This window comes from Mesoplodon mirus, assembly GCF_964341445.2.
Source record: "Mesoplodon mirus genome assembly, chromosome: 10".
Classification (NCBI taxonomy): Eukaryota; Metazoa; Chordata; class Mammalia; order Artiodactyla; family Ziphiidae; genus Mesoplodon; species Mesoplodon mirus.
This window is the reverse complement of record NC_138986.1, coordinates 86,487,754-86,504,759: the sequence shown is the minus strand read 5'-3', so window position 1 is coordinate 86,504,759 and position 17,006 is coordinate 86,487,754. Positions and strand designations below refer to the sequence as shown.

Here is a 17,006-nt window from a genome sequence, read left to right as displayed (position 1 = left end):
ACATTTTCCTATCTCAGCTAAGATGAGTGACTCACTTCTTCACCAACTGCATCTGGTCTTCCCTCGTCCTAGGTAATTTACAAAGATACCCAATCATAGCATTGTCCCCCTTCCCTGACACCATCAAATGTGGAGCAAAGCCCCACTCTTTTAAACCTTCTGTGAAATCACCCAACACAAGCCCAAATCCTTGATAAATCTTTCCTAACACCCCCTTACTAAGACGCCCTGCAATTCCCTATGTTGATTTCCCCTCACTGCCAAGAGTAACAAACCCAACTTGTTCAACTACAAGTGTCATCCTGATGGACTCTCGCTGGAAGACACTGACATGATAATAATACTAGTATTAGAGAGTGTTTGCTAGTTTGCTACCTACCATGGTCCTCTCATGAAGAGGGTATTACTATATTGTCCTCATTGTACAGCTGAAGAAACTAAGGATCAGAGGGGCAACATGCATATGAAAAGATGATATCTAAATTTAAATATGTGTTCCTTGCAAAAGTCCAAGATCTTTCGCCTACAACAAATTAATGTATTATTAAGTAGGCAGAGAAAATATCCTAGAAAAATTTGGATGAGTATTAGAAATTCATACATGTCAAGAAAATCCAATTAATAGTCATCTATTGCATACCACCAGGTACAAAGTTGCATGGAGAGATAAACAGGAAATAAAAGAGCATTTCCTTGTCCTCAAATATATCAATTATGAGCTTGGTGCTCAGTTAGAGACTGCAATGAAAATTCAAAGAAAACAGAAAACATAGGTTGGACTGCCAGCAGTTCTGAGTTTGGTGATAAGAGAAACATATCCTAAACACCCCTGAACACACACATACATACACACATCCTTCCATAGTATCACACGTAATTATTACTACAGATGAGAAAAAGAGGAAAACGAGGTCCCATCACGTTTATGAGCCAGTGATTGAATCGCAGTGAAATCCTTTTGTTGCTCTGTATACCTCTGGCTCACCTCCCCCAACCAACACCAGTCACTGTTCTCAGACACAGTACACAAGTCGGTAACTAGTAACTCAAACTAGGAAATATCAGATCAGATCTACCCTTTCCGTCCTTTCTTCTCTCCTTATATGGATCTCAGGCAAGTGGTTTATTTTCACCTCTAAAGAAGTTGGGAGAAAGTTGGACATTGACTAAGGAAAGTATCAGATAAAAATAGGATGCCATTTACTTAGTAGTAGACATCAGAATTTGCATAACTAGAACCATTTCATTATTTAATGTGAGCAATATTCATCATCCCTACATAGTATCCACTTCATTATGGGGGTGATATGTGCTTCCTAAAAGCAGGGAGCTGGGACGCTGCTCTGACATGATTCCACACTAAAACGTCACTGCCCATGACCACAACATGCATGGTCAAATCTTGCAAAGGTGGTGAGCAGAGACCCAGTTTGTTGTTTTGAATGTTTCCTCTGCTCTATTCTGTTCTTCTTTTTTTTTTATAACAAATTTAATCAGTTATACATATACATATGTTTCCATATCCCCTCCCTTTTGCATCTCCCTCCCAACCTCCCTATCCCACCCCTCCAGGCGGTCACAAAGCACCGAGCTGATCTCCCTGTGCTATGCGGCTGCTTCCCACTAGCTATCTACCTTACGTTTGGTAGTGTATATATGTCCATGCCACTCTTTCACTTTGTCACAGCTTACCCTTCCCCCTCCCCATATCCTCAAGTCCATTCTCTAGTAGGTCTGTGTCTTTATTCCTGTCTTACCCCTATGTTCTTCATGACATTTTTTTTTCTTAAATTCCATATATATGTGTTAGCATACAGTATTTGTCTTTCTCTTTCTGACTTACTTCACTCTGTATGACAGACTCTAGGTCTATCCACCTCATTACAAATAGCTCAATTTCATTTCTTTTTATGGCTGAGTAATATTCCATTGTATATATGTGCCACATCTTCTTTATTCATTCATCCGATGATGGACACTTAGGTTCTTCATTCCACAATCAGCCTAACCAAGGAGAACCAAATGTGGGTCTTGGCCCACTTCTTCATCACTGACAGTTTTCTCATTATAGGTTTTCCCTTAAGAGGTTTTCTTAGGGATCTCAGGTAGGATTGCTACAAGAAATGGAGGTTGAAACCACTTAATATTCAAATTACCACCTCTCATTGAGACTAGAATATATGTATGTGCTTTTCAGAATTGCATTCAATTTTTCACATACTTATTTCTAAATCCTCAGAAGATATTACAAATTTCTTGAGATCAAGGACTATATATTCTTCTCAGTAGTGTCTTACATCTAGTTGATACTTAATAATGCTTTATATTTAGTGAAGGTGCCTGAGATTAGCTATAAGAAATTAGTTCTAATTCTTCTAATATCTAGGAAGAATTTGAAATATTTGTACCAAACATATCTTATATAATTTAAAAACATAATGCCAAAATGTTGAGCAGAGTATAAAAATATTTTTTTTAAAAAAATCATAGCTATAAGAGTTCCCGTTCAGACAGTAAGGTAATTGGGATAAAATATGGTAAGAATTTTATCTTTTATGATGTAACTAAATCCAAGAATGGAAATAACAGAAGTCAGAAACAACATATTTATTAAGTATTCAAGATAGATCCATAATGCTCACTTTATGAGAAAATGTGAGCTAGGCCAGATTTACAATTAGCATAATCATAACTCCCCAAAATTAAAGACCTAACAAAAGAAAGCCAACCAAATTTAAGGGTCTTAGAGTAGCTCCAGTGATAGTATAATACAGGTAAAACACACACGGTTACTACTTGAGTGATAAAGCAAAAACTACATCAACTTAGAAAAATGAGTTTTCTTATCTAAATTGTAACAACTCAGCATCTCTGTGGACTCATCCAAGGTTTTTCCTGCTAGAAAAAATTCATGGAAAGTGGACTATGAAAAACCTGGTTGATACCATTTTACTGTTCAGTGCCATTTTATCTTTGTACTTATGAGGATCAACTGAGGTAAAATAATTAATTAGAAACTAATATATTAAAATATAGTCTATAGTTAGCTATAATTTTTTATTTCCCAGTGTTATCTATTTTTTCACCCTCCACAGAAAAATAAGAGTGAACTCTGGCTCCCCATAAATATCACAGCTCAGCAGTCAAAAAATATCCTAAAATTTGTATAAATTTACTCAAATCTTTGGAAAAAAGGCAGAACATAAATATATATGTGTGAGTCTGTGTGCCTATCTGTATGTTTACAGAGAGATAGAAATAAGACAGAACATCAATAGATTTTCTGGGAGTGATTTGCAAATAAGGAATCATGATTATTGACACCCTAATATTCATAATACCTGAATATTGAATCATATGAGTTGTGTTAACTATTTGTAGAATTCATAACGTTCTAAAAGTGATGACATTACTCAATACAAGTACTACATATTTACATGTATATTCCTAAGTGTAGCAAGCCAGTAAAAGAGAACAATTAAGCTTGTTAGATGACTGTTGCTTCTCTACATTTTTGGATGTTTTTCAGTCTTCAGATGTTTTAGATTCTTAAAATTTCCAGAGGAACTTTGAATCACTGCCTTATAATATAGTATATTAACTTGGGGAATTTAGAGGGCAAATGGGACTCAGTGTGAGTTGAATAATGTGTCTGGAGGTCACTACTGGCATCCCAGCTCTGTTGCTTGCATGTAGAACATGTGACAGCATGGACAGGTGAGAAATTCTCCCAAAGAGAAGATGATGCTTATTTATAATGGTCCCATTGCCATTTTTGTTAGCCTCTGCCATTTGCCACTCCTGTCTGTGTCTTCCTCTAGAAGTGTCTTTGCTTTCCCTGGGGAGATTCTATCATTTGTTTGTTTTTATTTTCTCTCATAAATTGCAAGCCCCTTCAAGGTGGAGATCAGTCTTTTTCATTTTGTATGTATCTGTTTTATGTGTGACTGTTTCAGCAATCTAAATAATAGCATTACAAAGACTTCTCTCTGGAGTAATGGGTGGAATTAGCAAAGTCGGGTAAAACAGAATTGAAATATTTTGAAGGAAAACATTTTTAAATAACATAAATACACTCATAACCACATAAAGACTGTATGTCATTTATGATCTAACCATTTTATGCATCTAGCAGTGAACCTAGAATGTTTGATTTCCTAGCAAATGTCTATCATGCTCACATGTGGTCAAGGGTGCATCCCACTCCTTAGCTGAGTGAGTGTGAGAGAATAACATCAGAAGGATTGCCTCCACACCAGTCTCTCTAGTGCCAATGTGGATGCAACAGTCAATTCAGGTCTTTGGGATGGTTTATAATTTTTCCAGGAGGGAAATCCAATTATAGATAAAATCTTGGTGGGAATCATTAATATACCTATTTATAGAAATCCAATAAAGGTCAGCATTCATTGGTACTCAGTCAAGGAAATATTATACAAAATTACATATGATAGAATCAAGGAAGGTACCCAATTTTATTTAAGCAAGAACCAATAAGCAAAGGACACATTTTTCAGTGTGACTGAATGAAGGTTGTACTCTTTATATCTCCTAAGTATCCTAGGAACCATACACAGGGACATAAATGCCAAGTTCCCCAAATCCAGAACAGGCTCACCTGGGCAGAGAGCGATATTACAAGGCTTATGATGAGTCTCGGGTCCTTCACACGGCCTTCCCCCATACTGGGGCGGAGTGCACGCCCGTGTTCTTGTTCTTTGGCCTCGACCACACGTGAATGAACACAAACTCCACGGAGACCACTCCTCCCAGACTCCATGGACTGTAATAAAGCAAAGAAGGTTCAACAACAGAAGCAGAGAGGCGAAGTCAAAGATTATTTTTCTTTATAATTAAGAAGGAAACTCATCGAATAGACAAGTATGAAGATATTTTAAAAATTCAATTGAATTACTCTTATTTGTCACAAAATGTAAATTAAGTCAGCAATCATTTAACTAATGGAAAATTGCATGTACCTCTTTTAGTATTTGAGCAATTATTTATGTTATAAACTTTAAATGTTTTTTTTTTAATGGAAATGCCCCTCTCTCCCTCATAGTAAAATAGTCATGAGTTACTTCTATGTAAAAGTAACATCAACTAAATTTCTTAGAGTGATCTTCTGGAGTTAAAATTGCATTTAAATAGATAAGGGTCAATTTAATTCTTCCAACATTTACAAAGTTTCAGGATTAATAAATTTTATGATGTCAGAACGAAAAAAAATCTGAAAATTGATGGTACATATTTTAAACAGCTTTTTGACCTCACAGTTTAGAAAACATATTTTTGCCATTTAAAAAATGTGGGTGTTTAAAGTCACCGTCTTTTGAATAAGAGGGAAATTTCAAGAACTCTATCTACTTGTATAAGAACCTCCTCTCTCCCCAGTTTTAAAACGATGGGCAAATATGAAGACCTCTTTCTAATAGCCAGAAAAACAGAAGATACCTGTCCTTTTCCAGTAACTGGAGAGCACTGGAAATCCTCCTAATTAATAAAAACTCTAGAAAAAACATATGATCTAACTAAGTTATGTCTTATATAACTATCAGTACACCAGTACTTCAAATATGCCATTACAATGAATACACACTTGATCAGAAATACTAACATAATTTGTGTTTCTCCATAATAACCACTGCAAATAAATGTTGACATCTTTTGCAGAAAGTCCATTAGGGTTCAAAGTTTAGGTCACTTTCTTGCACTGTCAAGTCACCAATCCCATCACAATTCTTAACATTTGGGACAGTAAGCAGTAGCACTCCATGGATAATACAAATCAAAAGAAGCCAGGCAAAATGTGCTTTTCACTTCAAAATTCCCGTCTTGATGCTGAACCTCTGCCTTACTCTTAAAAGTTCCTCAGCAGATGTTTGATATAACACCCACTGACATGAGTAAGGGGAGTAGAAATTTATCACAAAACATGACAAAGATGTTCATTTTCTCCTCAACATTGGTCGGGGTAAGCAGAAGTGTCAGAGGACACATGCCAGTAAATATAGTACATCTAGAATATTTTGCATGTTATCTGCTGACCAAGTGGTTACTTTAAAAATACAGATATGACATCCTTAATTATGAGGCAGCCCGTTCTCTTCTATTTATACCATTTAGTTGCCCAACTTGTGAAAATATGTTCAAATATTGGAAAAATTAGCCAAATGTAGATAATATCCAATGAAAAATTCTTTAAGATTCTGTGAAACTTGCTGGAAAGTATATTTCAAACATGCTATACAGAAAAAGTGAGAGAAATTAAGATGTTCGCATTTTTCCCATTTAAGTTTGAGAACACCAAAGACAATTTGTATCCATTGGTATAAGAATTAATAGGAAGTCTGTATTTAAGTCCAAGGAAAAAAATACACATATACCTATATTTACATATAGGTATATATGATCAATTACAGCAAAATAATTTAAAAGTAACATATATGAATGTACTTTGTTATGTAAACTGTACACCTGTAAGCAACTTTCACATTTATTTCTAGTTACCAAATGTTCTCCACTTAAAAACCACCTTTTCTCCCCGATTTTCTATATAAGATGCTAATAGACTATATAGTATTTTTTATTTCTGGTTCTGTTCTGTTCTGGCTCTGTTGTCTTCTATCAAATCACATTGTTGCACATGCAGTGAACAATCTCAGAAGAAAAAGCTGCAAAATTGGCAGATTTTTCTCTAAAATCTCAAATAAGTGTTCATTAATCTTGATGACTTAGTTAAATTATGGATCTGGAATCCTCTGGAAACTAATCTTAAAAAAAATTTTTTTTTGAATTTTATTTACTTATTCTTTATACAGCAGATTCTTACTCACTACTTTTTAACAACATTTATTGCTCCATGGTGAAATTTCATTACTTCTCCACATCAATTTTAAAAAGCAAAAATATGTTTTTTCATTTGAAAAAGACATACAGTTATTAATAATTTACTTTTGATACTTGATACTATTGAATTAGTAGGAAATTGTAGCACAAATCTTGTAATTTTATGAATCCTTTTCATAAAGATTTATGATAAATATTAAATATTTTTATTTTAATGGAAATTCATTGGATAAACTACTTTATTTTCAGTAAAGTATGAAAATCTGTAAATGATCTAGTCCATTTGAAAAATGTACCTAGAAACTAAAATCAAATTGATCCATTTTTATAGTTTACTTCTTTAGACACTAGCTATAATATCATGTCTCTGATTTATCTAGAGATGAAATAAGGAATACAAAATACCCAAATTATATTACTACCAGGTTTCTGAAATAAGTATACAAAATATCTTGTTATTCAGATTGGGATGTATAAAATAACTCCTTTAAGTGAAAGCTTTTTTTCCTTAGGGAAATAAATGGATGTGAAAACTGTGACGTTAAAAAAAAAATCAAAACCATTCCTTAGCCTAAATCAGCTTTATTCTAAAAGACTGGAATATAGCGTAGACTAGTGGTCCTCAACCAGGGGCAATAATGACCTCCCCCTCTCAGGAGACATTTGGCAACATCGGAGACATTTTTGGTTGTCACGGCTCAGGGGAAGAAAGGGGGCTACTGGTATCTAATGAGAAGAGGCCAGGGATGCTGCCAGACATCCCCAAATCCTCAGGCCAGCCCCACAACAAAGGTTTATCCATATCAAAATGTCAGTGGTACCAAGGTTGAGAAATACTGGAAGAGGTCAAAAAACTGTAAGTCAGAAACCAGGACAGTAAATACATAATTTCATGTAGCTCTCTATTTTTCTCAATTTACTTTCTGTTTATCCTGATCATTTTCTGCCCTGAGCAATAAGAGTTTCTGAAGACACTATGATGTCAGAGCAACAATTTTGTAAAAGGCTGGATATCTTAGGATTCATATTAGAAACAACATTATTATGCAATTTAAAAACTCTTTAAATGTGAATAATGTGGGTGAAAATTTACTAATTTATAATACTATTTTTTAGTCTTTAAGAGTACAAATAAATATAAACTCTAGTTCTATCATCCCACATATTTTGTGAAAAGTGACATTAATATTCAGTTTGTCCTTGTATCATTTGCATTAATTGAATAACAAATACCCTTGCTTATTCACAGAGTGACAAGTAGGTTATTTCTGAGATAATTTTCTTCTTGGGAATAAAGTATTTCAGAAAGATATTTACACTGTTCAGCATACAATGTTAGGCTTTAAATTCACTTTTTGTCACTGTTTTCATTATATATTGTGTAAACACATACATATTTACCAGCATGACAAATAACTGAACAAAATATCGAACACAAAATATTCCATAACAAGCACAATCACCATCTGAAAGGTATCACAGTTTCCTGTAGTGGGATACTTATTCTACATTTTTAAAATAATAAAGTTGCTGAATTATTCTTCATGTTTGGAAAATTAAAAACAAATCAACAAAGTGCTTTTTATTTTCTTTAATTCAACATCTGAACTATAACAATGATTAAAAGATACGTATTTCTTATCATCAGTACTATTTAAGCAAATTTAAAAGATAAACCTATACGTATACGAAGGTGAAGAGAAACCAGTAATTAGTATGTACTTCTTCAGTAGGCATAATAGTAGAAGGTTTAAGAAACTGAGGAAAAGCTTTATAATCATAGAATATTATTCAGTTTTCTGGACATGAGAGGCAGAGTGAAAGGGAGTGCACACTGGTCCCACTATACATGGTCTCCACGCCCAGTGAGGGGATGGATCAACAGCCTCGGGCAGAAGGATGGAGATTTCCATACTTCAGCCAGGCGAGTGTTCATAACTAGTGTTTGGAAAGTAAGCTCTGAATGGAGAACTGTGGAGAACACGTTAGAACACACTCAGACTTCCATTTGGGGATCTGTTTGCCATTAGAGTCTATCCCTGTATGTTGAAAGGATCTTGACTCTTCAAAAGGATGCTGACAACGTAAGTGTATATGTCAAGTACAGCTTAACTCTCTGTTGACACTTTTCTTGTTGCCGAGTACAGGGCACTTGATCGTGGAACCCTTAACATAAATACTGTAAATAGGGTCCAGCTTTAAGTTCTAGTCCAGGCAATGCACTTAACCCACACCCACCTGAAAATCCACTAACATTTCCTCATGAGGTCCTTTTACCTATAAAATTTAGACACATTACAATTTCTAAAATGCCCATCTCCTTACTGCTCGTTTCTCTTCTCTTGACTAATGTACGTGAGTATGTTTGCTCTGTGACCCCTGTTATTGTCATCTTTTTTCGTTGTCTTCCCCACCCATGATCTCCTTAAGCATTTCCCCCCTCTGTTATCTTTTTATGTTTCATTTCATGTTCTTTCTCATCTAGTCTGATTCCCTCTGATTCTCACTGACTTTTCTTATTTTCAGTGGAACCATTGCTCTTTTCCTACTAATTCTGTCTTCCCTCCCTCATACTTTTCTGCTCTGTTTATCTTTTTTTTTAAATTGAAGAATAGTTGATTAACAATGTTTCAGGTATACATCAAAGTGATTCAGTTATGAATATATATATATATATATATATATATATATATATATATATTTCTTTTTATTCTGCCTATTTTATCTTTTAATTCTACCTTTGTCTACTGCTTTGTGCCTCCCAAGCCTGTAGCAAAGGGATCTCCCATCTCACTGCAGCATCCTTCCTCCACGACTGCCCACCACTTCCTTCCCCTTTTATTTTTTCCAGCTTGCCTTTTCTTTTATTGGAAAATGTATCATCTAATCCTTTTAAAATGTACAGTTCAGCAGTGTTAAGTATATTCATAGTGTTGGGAAACAGGTCTCCAGAAATTTTTCATTCTGCAAATCCAAACTCTCTACCTATTAAGCAGCTCATTCTCCAAATTGTTTTTGAATGGGTTGCCCTCGTCCCTTCTTCTGGGAAATTGGGATTGTCCCTGCCCCTCCCCTATGCCACCCACTCTGTGCTCTTGCTTTTAGCAACTGCAGAATTAGGCTTCTCTGGAGATGGAACTTGCCAAAAGACTTAAGCACACTTCACCAGATGAAAGGCGGCTGTAGTGCCAGGCCCTATCTTTGTGCCCACTTCACTCCAGAGGCCTCTGGGAGGGCTGTGAATGCAAGTCCATTGTCAACTGCAGTGGTCTGAGTCGGCATCACCCATCCACCAAATGGCTGAGCAGAAACACAGACCAGGAGATTCACAGGATTATGTGCTTCGGACTTCTTGAAAGAAAGCCCAGAATCCTTTTAGTACTTATTTTTACATGAAAGTCAGTGGTCTGAGAAGAAGAAATGCTTATAATATGCATGTATGCACCGACGGACAAAACAATGTTGATGTAACATGGAAAATCTGATCCTAAGTGGGTAAGCTATTACGTTCTGCTCCATTTAACATGAATTTTTTTTTCTATTAGTGACTTTAAGTTTACAGAGCAGAGGATGGCTCTGATGAGGGTAGTCACTTGAATGAAATAAACTAACAGAAAGTCTTTTGGCCCGGGGCACTATTTTCCCCTGATGGGGTCAAATAAGTGATAGGAAAATAGCTGACTGCCTTAAAGGCTGTATCAACCACTGCTTTAAACACTGGGTACTGATCACATTTCCAGGCTGCTGACAAATTTCACTATTCCTCCAACATTCAATCGGACATTTTCACCATCTAAAATAAGGAAAGAATTGGAACCTTAAAGACCATTAGAAACAGATACAGAATTTCAAGCTTATAGCTGTAGTGAGTAGGGAGACACTTTTGTAATTTCTTGGCTGCTCTGAAAGCGGAAAGAATCATATACATAATAAAATTTCACAGTTGAATACAAATTACACTTATCCACTCTAATTAAAATGCCGATACCAGGTTCATATGAAAATAACACATCGTTCCAAATGCGTAGCATGACACAATTCAATAACATCCACAGTTGTAGTTGCTGCTAACACTACCTGGACAGAGGGCAGTGTTATTGCAAACCCTTGATTCTCTTAATGGGCCGCTGCAGTGTGTCCCGTAAGGTGATACACAAGTTCTGGTTCGCACCTGCGACCCCTGACCACAAGTAACTGAGCATGTGCTCCACTGGGACCACTCTTCCACGCCAGATTCACCTGTGTGCAAGACAACAAATAAACATGAAATACTGTATTGAATATTCATCTAGTAAGCATTATACCAAGCTGACATTATGACATACAAGAAAAATTTCAATGTAAAAACATGACAGTACATCAAAGGTACACAAAAACATTTCAGAGAAAAAGAAACTTAAAGAGAGATACTATTACACTGATGCAAGATCCAAGTTAGCTATAACCTTGTTAGCAAGACTCCACTTCACAAATTCACTGGGCCATGGATGTTATGAAGGGACAAGTCAGCATTTTTCAAGAATGATTGTTGGAGCAATTTTCTTCAAGTCAATCTAAAGCTTTGTCCTTTGACGGAAGAGGAAACAAAATGTATTGCTAAACTTACTCTGGCTTTGGTGAGTAGGAATATATAGATGTATTCTTCCCCAGTCGTTTGTTCCATAATTTCCTTTCTAATGCTGGATGAGGTAGGGCTCTGGGAGTTTGGGCATATCTAATTTTTATTGTGTTGAATACTCACACTTGTTTATAATTTATTCCTTGTGCAATTCCTACTTTTTCATCCTATGACAGCTATTTATTTTGTGATAATTTGTTCAAAAACTTTCTGCTCACAATTTTCCCATGATGATATACAGTAGAGAAGTAAGTTTTACTTGAAATGAAGGAAAATTCCTCTATGATTTCTCTTAATTTAACCTGGAACTAAAATTTACTTAAAAAATAAGGCTTTAAAAGTCACTGAATGTTTGAATTCATTAACTTTCTTGGAGTAGGCATCACCCTGAAACTACATCTAAGTTCTATTATAATCCAAAGTCATGTCCCAAGGAGACTTAAAGTCAAGAATTTCTAAGACCATCTCAACAGGCTTCTAATTCTATTCTGGAATGGTGTTCAGGATAGATTTTTAACTCTAATTTGAAAACTTGCAGTTGCTTTTTTACAAATACAAAATTGGGCCATTTATCTTCTGGCAGGAACTAGTTAAATTAAATTTAGACTTTGTTGAAGAAGACTACTTTTGCTTCACTTGGTGAAGTGTTCTGAAAACTCTGCATCACTGATTATATAAATCAAGGAGCAATTTATATTTTACAGATTCTGTTTAGAATCTGATTTGCATTTAGCAGAGAATTCAACTGATAGAGTATGATGATCCATTTTCCACCTTTTTTGGAAAGGTTAATACATGACTTAGAAATGATTTGCAGTGCAACTCAAGGCACCTGGCCCACGGGCTGGGACTCTAAGACAGATGAAGTTTGGACCAGAGTGTAACTCAACTTGCTGATCACTGAGAAGTTCTTTTTCAAAAAAAAAGAGTCAGGTGAAATAAAACATGTGTTTGATAAAGTAGTTCAAGTTACATTCTGGTGTAAGCTTCTTATCTCCTCTAGGGCCCATGACAACTAGGTCACAGACAGGCACACTTTGAGTAGAACTGTTTGGAAGCATTTGCTCTTATACTGGTCTGCAGTACGCACCCAGAGGTGTGAATAATATAATGCATTTATAACTGGATATATATCATAAGGGCACAGTGGTAACTGGGATGACATATTATATTAAATAGGACATCTTTTCAGTGTTGTGATCAGTGTTTGTCCTGGTCATGCTCTATACATCACCCTTGATTATTTCAATATTTTTTGCCTTTACCAATTTATATATAACTAATTTATAAAAATGTTATTCAATGACCATTTGAATAATATTTAAAGCTATGCCTCATAGTTTGTTCTTTTACATGAAAGAATACTCTATCAAGGTTAAAATAATTATTTTAGAAACCCTATAATATGACAATGGTTAAAAAATATCTACCCATATATATATACGTGCACATATATATTTAGCAGTGAAAAAAATTAAGCTTAAAGTTGGGGAAAATCTAATGCAATTATTTTTCTTGTGATATTTCAACCTGTGTTTGTGATGAGATTAAGTGAAGTAGAAATATTATGGTTGAATGTGATTAATTAAAAGCCAGAAAACCTTGAACCTTGTGAATTCTATAATAAGTAAAATGATAAAGTTTATGAATACAATCAGTTCTATTTTTCCTCAAGAGCATTGCATTGTTATGATGGCAGGAAAAGAAAGTTTAATTAAACTGAGTAATGAGTCAGGATCAAGAACTATTTTTATGTGCATTTCTGTAAAATTTTTAAAATTTAGGGTTGCTTCTGAATGTATGAAGCTACAATGATGTTAAACAAGCTAGATAATGATGCCTGAGTCATGAGGGATTGATAATTAGTGCTCAGAATTGGCATTATTCACTCCCCCTCAAACTGGTGGTTCGTTTTGTTGATCAAAACCAAAACAAATAAATGAATAAGATATATATGGGCTTCCAAATTCTGAATCAAATCTTGCCATTGAAATACTGGCCCACCTACCAAAATGACCCCGTTATGTCTCAATCTATAATTTCAAGTGACATTTCCATGAAATAGTTATGATTTCCATGCTGCTACAGCCTCATCCCAAAAGGCATGAAGGCTGTTCTAGTCAAGCACATTGGGGCTTTGTGAGAAATACTTTATAGCAAAGATATTCTGTAAAAAATTCACTGACATTAAGACAGTATAGTATACTATTTTTAATATATATGTCTTTGGAGATAACACAAACTAATTTGGTTCCTTAACTTGTAACTTAAGGCATATTACACATTATGTAGAAGGATTCAGTATCTAAGGTTCTATTAAGGCTCTTTATTTTGACGCGAAACAGGAAAGGAAACTGAAAAAGCACTGCTATTAAAGTCAGAAGTTCTGTCGTTGATGGAAAGCTACTGCATATTAGCTCTGTGACCTTGAGAAAGTCACTTTATTTCTCTGAACCTCTCAATAAAATGAGTAATACATCTACCTCAAAACCTATTTGTGAGGATTAAATGAGGTAAGGTATGGGAGTGCATTTTAAACTATAAACAAAATACTAATAAAAATGTTGCTAGTATGTTAAAATCATGAAATTAGAAACACACAATTTTATTTTTCTGTTTTAGATAACATGTGATATACTATTTTCCCCACTGGAATAAAAGACTACTTTCCTAAATATGTTTATAAGATCATTTGATAACTATGATGTTAAAAAACATCAGTATGTGTAATTAAGATGTCTTAAGCCATCTTGTTGGTATTTAATTTAGATGTCTATATTAAATATCTATATCTTATCATGGCATTTCACTTCCATCGACTATAAATACAGCTGTGTCCTAGACTATTTGAGCATTGTACAATTATGTCCAAACTAGCCTATCTCAGTTACCAAACTGACCCAAATGGTCAAGTTATTTTGATAAAGTAATGTGACTTTACTAAATATTACTCTTCTAAAAACATTGCCAGTCACATTATTACTTTATAGAAAGTTTGTTTTTAAATACTGGGTTGACTGATCATAATGATTGAAGAGGCCAGGTTACTCATTTTGAGAAGTAATTCTTAAGTTATACGGTCTGATAGCTTTTGCTTTGTTTTTCCTCATGACTAACATAAAAATATATTGTATTTTATTATTCAGTTTTACCCCTATTGCATTATTCTTTGTTCTCAAATTAATGCTAGCAATTACTCATCATTATTTACATGCAACACCAATTTCTTGGTTTGAAAGACAAATAGAAAAGTATAAATAAAACAACTTTTGTAGAATTTTATTGTGTTATACTGAGCTGTATTTATTCAGACTACCTTAACATCTAGTGAAAGTATAATCTCAGAAAATATTTAAGGGCAAAAACTTAAAAACCTGCTCTGTTTAGCTTTATAATTGCCTCGTGTCAAAGTATGCATTTTAAAAACTATGTTAAATATTTAACTATGTTAAATAATGCAGTTTTCCAGTCTTTAATCAGTATCATAGAAAGGTAAATTTAAAATGTCTTATACCTGTATTTTTTTTTTTTTTTTTTTTTGCGGTACGCGGGCCTTTCCCATTGTGGCCTCTCCCATTGTGGAGCCCAGGCTCCGGACGCGCAGGATCAGCGGCCATGGCTCACAGGTCTAGCCGCTCCGCGGCATGCGGGATCTTCCCGGACCGGGGCACGAACCCATGTCCCCTGCATTGGCAGGCGGACTCTCAACCACTGCGCCACCAGGGAAGCCCTATACCTGTATTTATATTTACCTATACTATATTTGGTTTAAAATGAAATAATAACTATATGTTATTCATTAGTTAAATCATCCAATCAATATTTTCAGAATTTTAATTCTGAAGTTCATTGACTTTTCTGACTTATTGTTAACAACATGGGAAAATAGATTTAAAGCTCCTCATGGATCTATTTAAGAAGCATTTTATTTATTTATTTATTTATTACCAAATTTATTTATTTATTTATTTATTTATTACCAAATCATGTGTCCCTATATATTAGATACAAAACAATGCCTGGAAAATAGTGAGTAAATTAAAATGGAAACTAGTAATTCCTCACTAAGAAAATATAATGTTCCTTGTGATTTGAATTTGCAAAAAAGGTTTCTGGCTGAAAACTCTGAATTTTCTTGGTATGTGTCACAGGCAAATCCAAAAACTGAATTTATATAAAAACTCCTGGCCAAATTGCATAATATTTATGCATAAACTAATTTTGCTACATAATTGGAAATTTAAACTATGGTTCACCATTTCATTATTAAGTGACCCCAATTTTAAGGAATTTCAGTAAACCAATGTCTGCCACTTCTTTTGCAAAATGTCAGGGCACCTCTAATCTTACAGAAATGCCCCATGAAATGGCACAAGAAGGAGGCTGAGTAGTCAGCCCATGCCCTATGTCTTTACTTAGAGTCAATCATCCCCTAATCTCTGGTCAGTAGTTGAGACTTTTTGATCTGTGTAAGGGAGAAAAATTCATTTAGAAATTTGAAAATTTGCCTGAACCTGGTCATGCACTTTTGGACTTGTTCAATCAAAGAGTAAAAATATAAATCACCTTTTCTTAAATAAGAAGGTGCATGAAAAGCAATCCAGATTAGCAAGTTTTCTTCATTTCTGGATTTGGTTGCAATATATATTTTTAAAAAGCTAAAAATTTGTCCTTAATGTAGAATTTATTCTAAATGTTCTTCCTTTTCTGAGAGTTCTTTGACCTACTTGTCACTAATGTATTCAAGTCTACTATTCACCCATTACCAAGAGCACAATTCATTAAGAATATTTGCATTTTTGAGTTATAGATTCAAATCTAGTGTTCTGAATAAGTATTATCTTAAGATCACATGAACTAAAGGAAATATTCATTCTTCAAGGGAATTTCATCAAAATCAGTCTGAATGTCATGTCAAAAAGCTGGTCATATACTTGAAACTTCTGTATTAATAGTAAAACACATCATCTAGATTGGAATGTATAAGACTTTATGAAGACGTAGATAAAACTGTTAGTTTGCAATTTCCTGCAATAAAACTGACAGATGAAAATGTTTATAACACAGATTAATCATGTTTTCATCTAAGAACGTTCTATATTCAAAATAAAGAGGGGGAATTATAGCCCATATATTATGATGAGCCAAAAGAGGAATGCATCTATTTGTGTGTGTGTGTATATATATATATATATATATATATATATATATATATATATATATGTTTGGAGGGGTGTATTTTAAAGTAATATAATTTATTTAGGATTAAAAATGTTATAAACCAAAAAATCATTTTTGTTGATAGTTAATTATTTGGAGTGTATTATACCTTACTCATAAAGACTGTCAACTTTTTATTATTTAACTTATATAACAAAACTCTTTTCAAATTAAAGATATTAAATTCTAAAAAAGTTTCTAACTAATTGCTATACACTTTAACAATCAATTAATATTTATATGATACATGACAACTGAAAAAATATTCAACATATTATATATTAAATTTCATCATCTAAAATCCTGCTTAATACATTAA

The 17,006-nt window shown here is 34.1% G+C and overlaps 1 protein-coding gene across 1 annotated transcript in view; it reads right to left on the bottom strand.

The window, feature by feature from the left end:
• The window catches only part of ADGRB3 (adhesion G protein-coupled receptor B3), a gene marked incomplete at both ends in the record, with an annotated part of 796,225 nt that overhangs the window by 473,712 nt on the left and 305,507 nt on the right, over positions 1–17,006 (bottom strand). Inside the window, 2 exons of the mRNA XM_082633456.1 lie at positions 4,619–4,783; positions 10,927–11,088. Of these exons, the coding sequence (XP_082489582.1) occupies positions 4,619–4,783; positions 10,927–11,088 (327 nt within the window). The remainder of the gene's footprint in view (positions 1–4,618; positions 4,784–10,926; positions 11,089–17,006) is intronic.